The 14,047-nt window shown below is 34.8% G+C and overlaps 1 protein-coding gene across 41 annotated transcripts in view; it reads right to left on the bottom strand.

The window, feature by feature from the left end:
* The window catches only part of LOC106871506 (uncharacterized), a 213,019-nt gene that overhangs the window by 80,831 nt on the left and 118,141 nt on the right, over window positions 1-14,047 (bottom strand). For all 41 annotated transcript variants that reach the window (XM_089341788.1, XM_089341780.1, XM_089341762.1 and 38 more), the window contains exons 7-8: window positions 5,595-5,681; window positions 962-1,078 (exon numbers count right to left, since the gene is read on the bottom strand). In XM_089341788.1, coding sequence (XP_089197914.1) covers window positions 962-1,078; window positions 5,595-5,681 — 204 coding nt within the window. The remainder of the gene's footprint in view (window positions 1-961; window positions 1,079-5,594; window positions 5,682-14,047) is intronic.

Below are 14,047 nucleotides of genomic sequence, written 5' to 3' on the forward strand. Positions count from 1 at the left end.
TTTCTTGTGATTTGCCTTGCTTTTATTTTGCATTGTTCTGGCTTCACCCACGATCCTTTATACAATCTATATATATATATATATATATATATATATATATATATATATATATATATATATATATATATATATATATATATATATATATATATATATATATATATATACACATATATATACATGCATACATATATATATGCTGAGACCCCCTTCGGTCATGACTGACCATGGGATTGCACCTAGAAAGTTACCCTCCCAAGCACAAGTCCAGGCAAGGTTGTTTTATGAGAGACCAGCAGTCGCCCATGCATACCGGCCTGCCCTCTCCACGCCACCAGTGTTATCCAAGGGAAAGCGAAGACTGCCTTTCGTCTTGAAACCAAAGATGGACGTTTTTCTTCTAGCGCTGACTTCAGCCACTCAAGCTGCTCGCAGTAGATTTCCTTCGTTATGGGTTGGGTTCATATCCCACCAAACGGATAACAACACCCTACATGGGTAAAGACCTTCTGTAGCCTGGGGGCATCTCCTAGTAAACATCCTTATGTTACTGAAATTATCTGTTAATAACGAAAGGCTTTTCATTCTTTAAATACTTGGCAAATCACAAGATGGTTAGTATGTGTGTGTGCGTGCGCTCGTGTGTGAGCGTGTGGCTGTGTGCGTGTACTCACGTGCGTGTGCCTGTGCTTTTACGTCAGTGTTACCTCCTCACCACAACCGCTTGACAACCGGTGCTGCTGTGTTTACGTCCCTGTAACTTAGCGGTTCAGTAAAAGAAACCGATACAATAAGTACTAGGCTTTAAAAGAAGAGTACTGGGGTCGATTTGTTTGACTAAAATTCTTCAATGCGGTGCTCCAGCATTGCCGCAGACGAATGGCTGAAATAACGTATTCCAATGTATTCGGTAAAACTATCAAGAACTCTTCCTAGACGACAGTCTAAGTTATATTCTTACCTTCACTTCTATTTCGATAGTATATTCCTTTTGTGTCTCGAAGTCTAAATTTCCAGAAACACTTACTTCACCATTGGGGGAAACTAGGAACATACCGGAGTTGACACCATCGAGTACCTGCGGGAAAGACATGTGACAATATATTCATACAGATATATGACTATAGACATACATACATACATACATACATACATACATACATACATACATACATGCATACATACATAAAGCATGAGAATACATATATAAAACAAAACATACAAACCAAAATACCCCTTTGTTGATGTTGAATTTCCAATGATGTAACTTTGGATCTTGGTTAGAAACCGGCTCTTTCTCTATTGGCAAGGAAACTTGAAATAAAACTGAACAATGACATACATACATCTATCCATACATACATACATACATACATATATACCGACCGTACCTTATTAAACTGTACCAGCAAGCCCTCAGTGGAGATGGTAGCATACCAGACTGGTTGGCTCTGGCGGAAACAAAGCTTATTCCGAAAAGCAAAGAAACCCAATTGGCAAAAAATTACAGGCCTATTGCATGCCAAAATTTAATGTATAAGATTTATACAGCATGCCTAAGCAGATTCCTCCAGGACCACTGTGAAAACAATAGTATAATCACAGCTGAACAAGCAGCTGGGAAGAAAGGAGTCTGGGGATGTACTGAACAACTACTTATAAATAAGGTAGTAATGACGGAGGTACGGCAGCACAGAAGAAATCTGGTCTCCATGTGGCTTGACTATAAAAAAGCCTTCGACTCTGTCCCCCATTCGTGGATGCTAGAAGCCCTCCGACTTGCTAAAGTCCCAGGGAACTTGATTAATGCCATATCTAACCTGACATCTTCCTGGGCCACCATCGTGAAGTTAAATACAGTAAGTGGATGTATCACCAGCAAAAAAATACAATATCGCAGGGGGATATTCCAAGGAGACAGCCTCTCTGTGATGCTGTTCATACTGTCGGTAAACCCATTATCATTCATGCTGAAGAAGTCTGAAGGGTATCTAATTGGAACGCAGGCAAACAGAAACACCAAAATTACGCACTGCTTCTTTGTCGATGATTTGAAATTGTATGCCAAGAACATGGATGATATGAAAAAAAGCCTCGACCTGGTCACAACATTTTCTGGTGATGTAGGACTAGAGTTTGGCCAAGATAAATGTTCATATATGGCTGTGGAACGAGGAAAAGCTAAAAACCACCCTAACAACATCTCCATCAATGGCCTATCTGTTTCTCCAATATCTGATGAGGAATCCTACAGATACCTGGGAGTAGATGAAAACGTATCATATGAAGGTACCTGTAACAAGGAACGTGTTACTAAGGAATACAGAAATCGGGTTAGGAAAATATGGACCCCGGAACTCTCTGCGTTCAATAAAGCAATAGCCCACAATGTGTTTGCAGTACCAGTACTCATATCGACATTCGGGATACTTGACTGGATGATCGATGAAATCCGATCCCTTGATGTGAAGACCCGAAAAATACTAACGAGCACGAACAACTTTCACATCAATAGCGATGTAGACCGCCTATACCTAAAACGAAATAAAGGAGGGAGGGGCCTAACATCAATTCAGACTGCCTTTGAATGCCGTGTCATATCTCTCCGACATCATCTCATAACCACCAAGTGTCGAAGTGCACCCCTTGATGAAGTCTGCAGACATGAGGTAAATACCATCATGAGACTGGGAAGGCAACTACTTGACAAGCATTCCCTATTCGACAACCCTGAACTCTTACCCAAAGAAATTGCAAGACTCTACCGTAACATAACATCAGAGGAGAGGATGAATGCATTCCAGCAGAAGACCATGCATGGATACGTTAACAGAAAGCTCCAGGGTGATAACAACATTGACAACCAGAGCAGTCTATCGTGGACAAACAATCGGGTCACCAACTCTCACTTTGAAGGGTATGCCTTTGCTATTCAAGAACAAGAAATAGCAACCAAATTCCTAATAAACAAACGGGACAGAGAGGCGGGCAAAGCGCCACAATATAATAATCGATGCAGACTCTGTGGAATCAGTATCGAAGATATCACCCACATCATTAGAAGCTGTCCAAAATTGTCATCACGGTATTACCTACCTATGAGACATAATGTTGTGGCCAAGACACTGTATAATGAAATCCGCCGACAGGATAACCCCGGGGCTAAGGAGATGAAAACCCATAATGAGGTAGAGGCCATTACCACTCACAATATGAAAGAGTATTGGTGGAATATCCCAATAAAAACCTCAATAAAGTGCAGACATAATAGACCGGATATAGTAATCTGGGACAGAGAGGGGAAACTCTGTACAGTAGTAGAAATCAGCTGTCCTGCGGATGTCAACATCCCACTAAAGATTAGAGAAAAAGAGAACAACTACGCCGAGCTACTGAGAAATTTGCAGATACTCCACCCAGACTACAAGTTCAGATTCATACCCGTGATTGTTGGGGCATTGGGATATGTAACAAACTGCCTCAACAAAAACCTGGAAAATTAGGGTTCTCAAAACCTGAAAGAAAAAGGCTGATTAGAAGACTACAGATTCAAGCCATCAATGGAACTGTAAAGATATGTAAAACTTTCCAAAAATTTAGCACATAAATACATATGCATGCATCTAAAACGCATCCATAAAACAAACATACAAATCTGCGCATACACTAACACCAAATACTGCACACACACACATATCCACAAATACCTAGATGATGTTGATAAAAGTTCCAATGAAGGAGCCTTGAATCTATGTTAGGGTCCGGCTCTTTCTCTATGAAGATTTGGAATAGAGAAATTTTCATTCTCTTAACCATGAAACGATCGTATCCGATTAACTAAAGACTTGTTTTGTTTATGCTTTCCCCTCCGGTTTTTTGTTCTATGTGTGCCATAAATATCGCCATCCGTTTAGAGAAAAATTTGGAGTTTAGAATCAGTAGTTCTTTGACTGCTATTTCTAAATTTTCAGTATGTTGGAGAAGCAACTCAATGCTAATCCCTGTATATTTATGATATATACATACACACATATATATATATATATATATATATATATATATATATATATATATATATATATATATATATATATATATATATATATATATATATATATATATATATACATAAGATAGATAAATGTCCTTATGTATACACCAGAGTTGAAACATTGATGTACCATGATATGTTGTTAATATGAAGAGCAAGTCTTCTATACTGGTATTCGTATATACAATATACAATAGTACGACGCAATTTATAGCATACACGCTAGTGCAGACATATTAAATGATTTATTATACAGTAAAATAAATGATTTTTGCATAATGTTAGCTGCGAAATAGTCGTCATCCTATGTATATCAACTGGTGAATTAAATATATGTGAGATTATTATATTTCTTTATATTATATTATATAGTGGCTGTGTGGTAAGACGCTTGCTTCCCAACCACATGGCTCCGGGTTCAGTCTCACTGCGTGGCACCTTGGGCAAGTATCTTCTATTATAGCCTCGGGCTGACCAAAGTCTTGTGAGTGGATTTGGTAGACGGAAACTGAAAGAAGCCCGTCGTGTGTATATGTGTGTGTGTGTGTGTGTGTGTTTGTGAGTCTATGTTTGTCCCCCTCACCCCACATTCACTTGACAACCGATGTTGGTGTGTCCCCGTAACTTAGCGGCTCGGCAATAGTGATAGATAGAATAAGTACTAGGCTTACAATGTATAAGTCCTGGGGTTGATTTGTTCGAGTAAAAGAATAAAAGAATATATATATATATATATATATATATATATATATATAATCCACGCTACCATCACCTCCAGCGACGCCAACACCAGCAACTAAGAGATGGTGGGATTCCATACTCGATCTCATGGAAAATCTTCGAGAACCCAGGCCCCTACGAAGCGTTGCAAATCATACATAGCTGAGCATGCGAGGATCCTAAAAGACTCACTCGAACCAGGGAACATCCTTAACTCAGAGATTTTCGAGCCATGTTTACATTTCAGGAGATTCCTGCTAGCGTTTTGGAGCCCACAAAATGGCGAAACAGCTGGAAGTCGATAGCCAATAGCAAAGGGAGATAATTCCTAATCGTTAACTTTGAGTAGTGAGGCACTTTGAAGAAGTCTTGGGCCAACAGGTTTTTGGGATATGATACATATATGTCTATATATTTATGTGTGTGTGTGTGTGTGTGTGTGTGTGTGTGTGCGTGTGTGTGTGTCTGTGTGTCTGTGCCTGTGTATATACTTATCTATGCATGTATGTATATATATATATATGAATCTATATATATTTTCACACATGTGTGTGTGTGTGAACGCGCGCGTTTTTGTGTTAATGTACATATGTGCTTTCGTCTGTATTTGTGTACGTGCAAGAAAGCGTATGCGACAGAGGTGCGTGTCTGTCCGTTTTTGTGAGTGTGTGTGTGTGTGTGTGTGTGTGTGTGTGTGTGTGTGTGTGTGTGTGTATGTGTGTGTGCGTGTGTGTACGTGCGTGCGTGTGCTTGTGTGTGGTGAGAGAGAGAGAGATGGAGAGAGAAGGAACACCGCCACATGTCCGTGATTGTTGAAACTCACCTGACCAGTGAATTTCAAATTGATGCTAAAGTCTTCATCCTTTACATAATCAGCCGCTTTAAACACAACGGTACCACTGTTTGCATTCTGAAATTAAAAAAAAAAAAGGGTTACTAAATTGTTAAGTTCATCATTTTATTGTTCGAGAAAATGTTAACCAACATTTCTTCCGGTTCTTCATTTTCGAAGTTCAAATTCTTCCGATCTTAACGTTTCCTTTCATCGTCTTGGGCGTCGATTAAATAAGTACCAACTGAACACAGGGGGCGATGTAATCAACTTGCCTCTATCACCATGCTACTTAAAATTACTGGCCTTCTGCCAGGGTTTGAAACCATTATTATTATTATTATTATCATCATTATTATTATTATTATTATTATTATTATTATTATTATTATTATTATTATTATTATTATTATTATTATTCAGTAGTTTTATTTTTATAACGTGCTTTCACTTCACTACCGAGCGCATCTCTGTGTGCCTTGGGTATGTGCTGTGGCTTGCTGTGATGCTCTTATGGTTACTGTATTGAATGTATTTTGCGTATTATTAATATGTTGTTTTTTTTCTTCTTTCTTCAAATTTTCTTCCCTTTCTCGCCGAGTGTTTTCCATACACCTAGGGCAGAGAAACTCGTTGTATGCATTCCCAGTTTACACACGCAAATTCACAGGTAAAACATGTATTTTAAAAAAAAAAATTTTTTAATAAAAATTCATGAATGGATGTTGTTTTCACAGCGATAATGCTCTTCTCAGTACATGAGTCGTTCCAGTTAGCACGATTTTTTGCACTTAACACGATTTTTTGCACTTAGCACGATTTTTTGCATATTATTATTATTTTTCAGTAGTTTTATTTTTATAACGTGCTTTCACTTCACTACCGAGCGCAGCTCTGTGCGCCTTGGGTATGTGCTGCGGTTTGCTGTGATGCTCTTATCGTTACTGTATTGAAAGTGTTTTGCGTAGGATGTGTGCAGTGCCCAGTAGGGCAATTTTCTGTATGTTATATATATTTGTAAGTCCTGGTGTTTTTGTTATGTATTTGTCTGAATATTTTTTTTTGTTATACCTAAGGCACCTACTATGATAGGAATTGTTTCTGTTTTTAGATTCCACATTCGATTTACCTCTATTTCCAGGTCTTTGTATTTTGAAAGTTTTTCCATTTCTTTTAGAGAAACGTTGTCATCTGCTGGTATTGATACATCAATTAGAAAGCATTTTTTTCTCCGTGATCTTTGACAACTATATCTGGTCTATTGGCCTTAATTTCTCTATCTGTGTGTAGTGGCATATCCCAGAGTTTATTATTATTATTATTATTATTATTATTATTATTATTATTATTATTATTATTATTATTACTATTACTATTATTATTATTATTGTTATTATTATTATTATTATTATTATTATTATTATTATTATTATTATTATTATTATTATTATTATTATTATTGTTATTATTATTATCATTATTATTAATTATTGAGGCAGTGAGCCGGTGGGATCGTTGGCACGCATTACGCCTGTCACTGCGTTCTAGAAGCAAATAGCGTCGATGCTTACTTTGCTTTTCATTATTTTGGGGTCGATAAATTAAGCTCTAGTGGAACACTGGGGTCTATGTGATTGATTAGTCCCTTCACCAAAAATTTCAGGCCTTGTGCCTATAACAGAAAAGATAATTATCATTATTATTATTATTATTATTATTATTATTATTATTATTATTATTATTATTAAGGCAGCAGTCTCTCAGAATCCTTAGCACACCGAGTGAAATGCCTAGCGACATATTGTCCGTCTTTACGTTCTGAGTTCGAATTCCGCTATGGTCGACTTTGCCTTTTATCCTAACGGGGTCGATAAACTATGTACCAGTGAAACACTGAGGTCGATGTGATCGAATAGTCCTCTCTCTACAAATTTCAGGCCATACAATGTCAACAACGCAACTAACAATGTCAGCAATAGCAGCGGTGCCAACGATGGCAGTAACAGCAACAACAGCTACAATGATGGTTACACCGTGGGCAAACACACATACACATACATACACACACATGCACACACACAAACAGGGACACACACAAACAAGCACATAAGGATAGACATCTTAGAAGAACAGAATAGAGTAAGTGGTGCAAGAACGCACGTGAAAACGAAAAGTGTCACTGAAGAGGTCACAGGTGTGTGACGAAAAATTTCCGGAAAATGGACGTGAGTTGAAATAATAAAATAAGAACAGTAATAGACAAGTGAAGAAAATATATATATATAGTGCATATGTTTATTTGGCAAAAAATTAACCATCCAGAAATACAACAATATATATTTTACCACACGATTTCACATCAGAAATCTTGGAAAACGAATTGATAAACGTATATACATATAAAACACCCCGAAGTTCTACCGGACCGCATAAACCAGACATTTATCATTGAATCCCTGAAGTTCATCCTTCAAAACAACTACTTCATATTCGATACAACATACTATTGCCAAAAATGCGGTATTGCGATGGGTACTAAAGCTGTGCCTGTTCTGGCGAACCTAATAATGGGTTACTTTGAATCTACCTTGTATGAACTCTCACTCCAAAAATTTGGACCACCATTCCACCACTATATAATAGAAAACTGGAAAAGATATTTAGACGATTGTTTTATCATCTGGAATGAAGCCTATGATAATCTGCTGTTTTTCATATCTACACTGAACAGTATTAATCCCAACATCCAGTTTACCATGGAATACAGCAAGGAACAACTCCCTTTTCTGGACATCTTGATTTTTAAAATGTCCAACAACCACATCGCAACTGACATTTACTACAAGCCAACAGACTCTAACCAGTATTTCCTTTTCAGTTCATGCCATCCTAAACACACCAAAATAAATATTCCATTCAATCTAGCAAAAAGGATTTGTACGATTGTATCTAACACAACCACTCGGGAACTTCGATTGCAAGAACTCAAAATAACACTCATTGAACGTCAATATCCAGCTACACTTATAGAACATGGAATTGAACGTGTCAAGAAATTAGACACAAACACACTAAGAACAACAAAACAAAACACCACACCTCACCTCAAATCACTCCCATACATATCAACCCACAACCCTAGAAACAACGAAGCATACAACGCAATTATACAAAATCTTCCTATCTCACTCAGGACCCGAAAATGAACAGCATCCTAAATAAACACAAATTACTAAAAAGTAAAAGACAACACAAATCACTCAAGAGACTCCTTACAAATGCAAAACTATTCTCAATACATACAAAACCAACAGTTAAAAAATGCAGACGACCCAATTGTGGTACATACCCACACCTAAGGGAAGGCTCGCAATCCACATTTCAGCAAGGACAAAAATTTTCTATCAAAATTAACTTCACATGTGCCTCCCACAACCTTATCTATGTCCTAACCTGCTCAGGTTGTGGCCATAACTACGTAGGCCAAACGAGCCTTTCTTTGAGACTCAGAGTCACGGTGCATAAGGAACAGATTCGCTTCCCCCAGTACAGGCAAATTGCACTGAGCGCACATCTTGACAAATGCGCAAGAGATAAAACGCCGAAGTTCTTTATCTTCCCCCTGTACCAGTGCAAAGATTCAATTTCAGTGCAAGAACGACTAAATAAAGAGAATTTATTCATTCAAAAATATAAACCACACCTCAATATTCAAACCTGACAACCCCAGAAACTATACTAAGTAATCAGTTATCCCCCTTGACACCCATTTCCTCTCTAAATCTTTTCTTATTTTTCAAACAGCCAAAATGGCGAAAGCCCCTCATGCGAATTAATCACTATACAATACCCCTTGAAAAGCTAATTTGAATAGCGAAAACCGGTTGGATTTTACAACACCCATATAATATGTATATATTTATATTAAAAAAATATTAAACTATGCGAAACGAAGGCACTTTTCTTCATTTTTTTTTACATATTTTCAACTCATAATTTTACCACGAGTTGTTTACAGAATCTCCAGTATTCTTGCTCCTTATATATATATATATATATATATATATATATATATATATATATAAGAAGTAATTAAGATTCATTTGAATTAGGTACTTAAGTTGAAGCACCAAGTCAGTCCTTTATTATCCCCATAGCTCGAAGTAAGGTGAATAAAATCAAAATAAGTAACACGATGTCAAGTAGTCACGCAGTACGACCGTTTCAAGTGGCCTCACTTACTGGAACGATGTAATCATTACATCAATTTAAATACAACGCTACCTTCTGTAGCAAGAAATATGGATTTTCAACACACAAGATATATTAATATAATTTTTTTTTAATATTTTAACAGAGCAAGAGGATGAAAGAATTTCCTGTTGTCACTATAGCAGCAAGAATAGCTAAGAGAAGAATAACTACAATTTCGGGGGTGTGGCATGGGACACAGAGGAATCATAAGGTCGTAATTCATTTCCAATTTATCTATCTCCTTATCATCAACAAGAAATCTAAGACTAGAAGACTGCATTTATGTAGACGAAAGAGCAAAGTGAGTTGACAGCTCATAGCTAGCTGTTGGTCATAAATTTCATACTGTCACAAGTATCCCTCAACCCACAAGGAAAAAGACAAAACTTTAGAAAGAGTCAACTAGATAGTAGTAAATGTCTATAAAAGAGGTAGGGTAGGGTTGACATTAATTAATGATGTTTTTACCAGTTAAAAGAGCAAACATTATGAAACTTAGGATGCTACTATGATATCTAGGAAAACATTAGGGTCAGCGGGAGAACACTTATGAGCAAATATTGTTATGTTGTATAAAAATAATAAAATTGTAAAAATAAAAGTTAAAAAAAGGAAAACATGCTAGAAAGCATTATCTTAACCAGATTAGCTAGGAAGGATATATGGATCAATTTAAACATTAAACAGATTATTAATAAGTAGAATCCACTTAATACCTCATCATTGCATAATTAATTATTAGCTGGTCGCTATAAAGACCACTCAAATCAAATATCTAAGAAAAGTTATATATCTCGTCTGTTGAAAATTCTTATTTCTTGCAGCTGAAGATAGCGCTGTATTTAAATTGATGTAATGATAACATTGTTCAATTAAATGGAGCCGCTTGAGACGGTTAATTACTTTGATGATATCTATAATCTATATATATATAAAACTGAGCCTGTCTGTCAGTCAATCTGTCTGTCTGTCTGACTGTCTATATTCGTGCATCACTGAAACTCGAGAGCTACCCAACCGATTTCATTCAAATTTTACACATGCCTTACATAGAGTCCATGCAGTGTCGTGGACCAAAACAATTTCAACTTCTTACCTAATGCGAGCCCGGAGCAATCTCTCATCTCTTACAGTATTTCAGTATTACGTGTCAAAAGTGAAACAATAACATCTCTATTGTGAGATAATATTTCAGTTTTAATAGTTTCACTGAAACTATTATATATATATATATATATATATATATATATATATATATATATATATATATATATATATATATATATATATATATATATATATATATATATATATATATATATATATATATATATATATATATATATATACATATATACATATATATATATATATATATATATATATATATATATATATATATATATATATATATATATATATATGACAGGAAAGACAACAAAAGAAAGAAAGAGACCTCGATATTATGCAAATAGAGGAATTTATCGGTAAAAATATGTGACACTTATTCAGTAGCCATGATAAAACTCCGAGTTTCGGATGCCAGGGTGGGAGCCCACGCCAACATCTCTTCAGGTATCCGGCCAATTGAAAATTCCTGTGAAAAATGAGTATTATGTATTTTCAATTGGCCGGATAACTGAAGAGATATTGGCGTGGGCTCCCACCCTGGCATCCGAAACTCGGAGTTTTATCATGGCTACTGAATAAGTGTCACATATTTTTACAGATATATATATATATATATATATATATATATATATATATATATATATATATATACATATATATACACGTATATATATATATATACATATATATATACATATATATATATATATATATATATATATATATATATATATATATATATATATATATATATATATATATATATATATATATATATATATATATATATATATATATATACATATATATATATATATAAAAATATAATATAAATTAACTACCAACAAAAATAATTGGTAAGCTAACTTAAAAAATCATCACCTAAATAGCAGAAAAAAACGACAGTGAAGATATGCAGACTCTTCAAGAATCGATCCTTTTGGTTATATTAATAATAATAAAGGAGTTACGACGCAAAAACGTATAAATTCAAAAGAACATATTTATCTTCTTCAATATATATTTCAGTATAAAGAATTCATTAAGATGCTTAAATCAAAATTTCTTTACACATCATTCAGGAACAGATATAACATCAGAAAAAATACATTCCGTTTAAAAACACAAACCGTTCATGGCGAAAAAATTTCACAATTACAAAAAACGAACAAAATTTTTAAAGTTTTAGCAAAAAGAACGCTATAACCTACATACAGGCATCCTCGTGTGCGCCCGTACACGCATATGTATGTATATATATATATATATATATATATATATATATATATATATATATATATACATACATCTGTACATGTATATGTGTAAATATAAGCATTATATACATATACAACTGTTGTAAATTGTAAAACATATCTGTCACCACTGCTAAATGAATCTGAAGATTGTATAGCTTAATGCATGAAAGTACTAGTTCAATCAGAATTGACATTTAATATTCTATCATTATATTATATTGTATTATATTATATTATTATAAGACTGTAAATAAAGCATGAAAATCAAAGTTGGAATTTCTTTGAGAAATATATTCTTCTATACTCAATCATACACACCCGTGTATAAATATGTGAGTGGGTGTGTGTGTGTGTATGTATGTATGTATGTATATATATGTATTCGTATATATGTATATATTTATGTGTATGTATATTAATTCGTGTTTATGTATATGTGTTTGTATACTTTCGTGTTTGTGTAGGTATATGTTTATATTTGAGTGTGTATACGCGTGTGTGCATACGAATATAAATACCTTACATATTATAGGACTTTCTATTTCTGTTAACATGTTTGTTTGATGAGTTTGTTATTTATATCCTTCCTGATAAGATTGAGGCATTGCCGACCATAATTTACGCTGTCGGACATTTTGGAGTGCATCCGTCGAAACATATGTAGAAGAATTCAAGATATAAATGGTTTAACAACATCCCAAGAGTTCGTCTCCTTATTCAATTTTCATATTTCTACTAAATACGACTCACTATCCCCAATTTAAATCCTGGGGCACTTAAGCAACATTTAGCTAGCTACCGTGTAATTATTCCCCTCGATTTTTCCTTTAAATTGCAAACTCTCTCTCTCTCTCTCTCTCTCTCTCTCTCTCTCTCTCTCTCTCTCTCTCTCTCTCTCTCTCTCTCTCTCTCTCTCTCTCTCTCATATATATATATATGAAAGAGAGAGTTTGCAATATGTTAGTTAAGCGTTCCCAGGATTTAAATCGGGGATAGTGAGGCGTATTTGGTAGAAAATAGGAAAATTGAATAAGGAGACGAACTCTCAGTGAATGTATGTGTGTGTATTATGTATTTATGTATGTATGTATATATGTATGTATATGTTAATGCAATTGAAACAATTGCTGGATTTCTAAGGTGTGATCTAAAATAAAAATATATTTTCTCCGTACATATTATTGATTGTTGTTAAATACTCTGAATTTCTTAAAATTCTGCACAAGGTTTGCTGGATTTATTTGCCATACATGAGGATCTACCTGGGATTCGTATTCAACATACAATTACTGGTATCTACTTGTTGGAAATTTAACCTTATTCCTTTATACTGAGTGCTTCCTTGATATCTGCCAGGATTCTTTAATTCCATTTTTTTCTGATGTATATGTGTGTGTGTGTGTGTGTGTGTGTGTGTGTGTGTGTGTGTGAGTGTGTGTGTGTGTGTGTGTGAGTGTGTGTGTGTGTGTGTGTGTGTGTGTGTGTGTATTGTATATATATATATATATATATATATATATATATATATATATATATATAGGAGAAGAAAATGGATGTCATAACAAAGGGGAACTAGTGGTTTTCGCTAGTATGCCTTTAATTTAATTAGATAAAAAAGAAGTATATGAAGATGAAGGTAGCATTTACGATCGTTTCGATTTACTGGTCTAAGTAAATCTCTTCAAAATGGGAAGATAGATAGATGCATCGGTTAGGACGCGAAAATAATTGATACATATGTGATGGTAATAGAAGCAAAGGTAGTAAGTCTTACATTAAATTTTGTTCTTGCGCTGGTAA

Source organism: Octopus bimaculoides, chromosome 25, assembly GCF_046866305.1.
Source record: "Octopus bimaculoides isolate indiv1 chromosome 25, ASM4686630v1, whole genome shotgun sequence".
Lineage (NCBI taxonomy): Eukaryota > Metazoa > Mollusca > Cephalopoda > Octopoda > Octopodidae > Octopus > Octopus bimaculoides.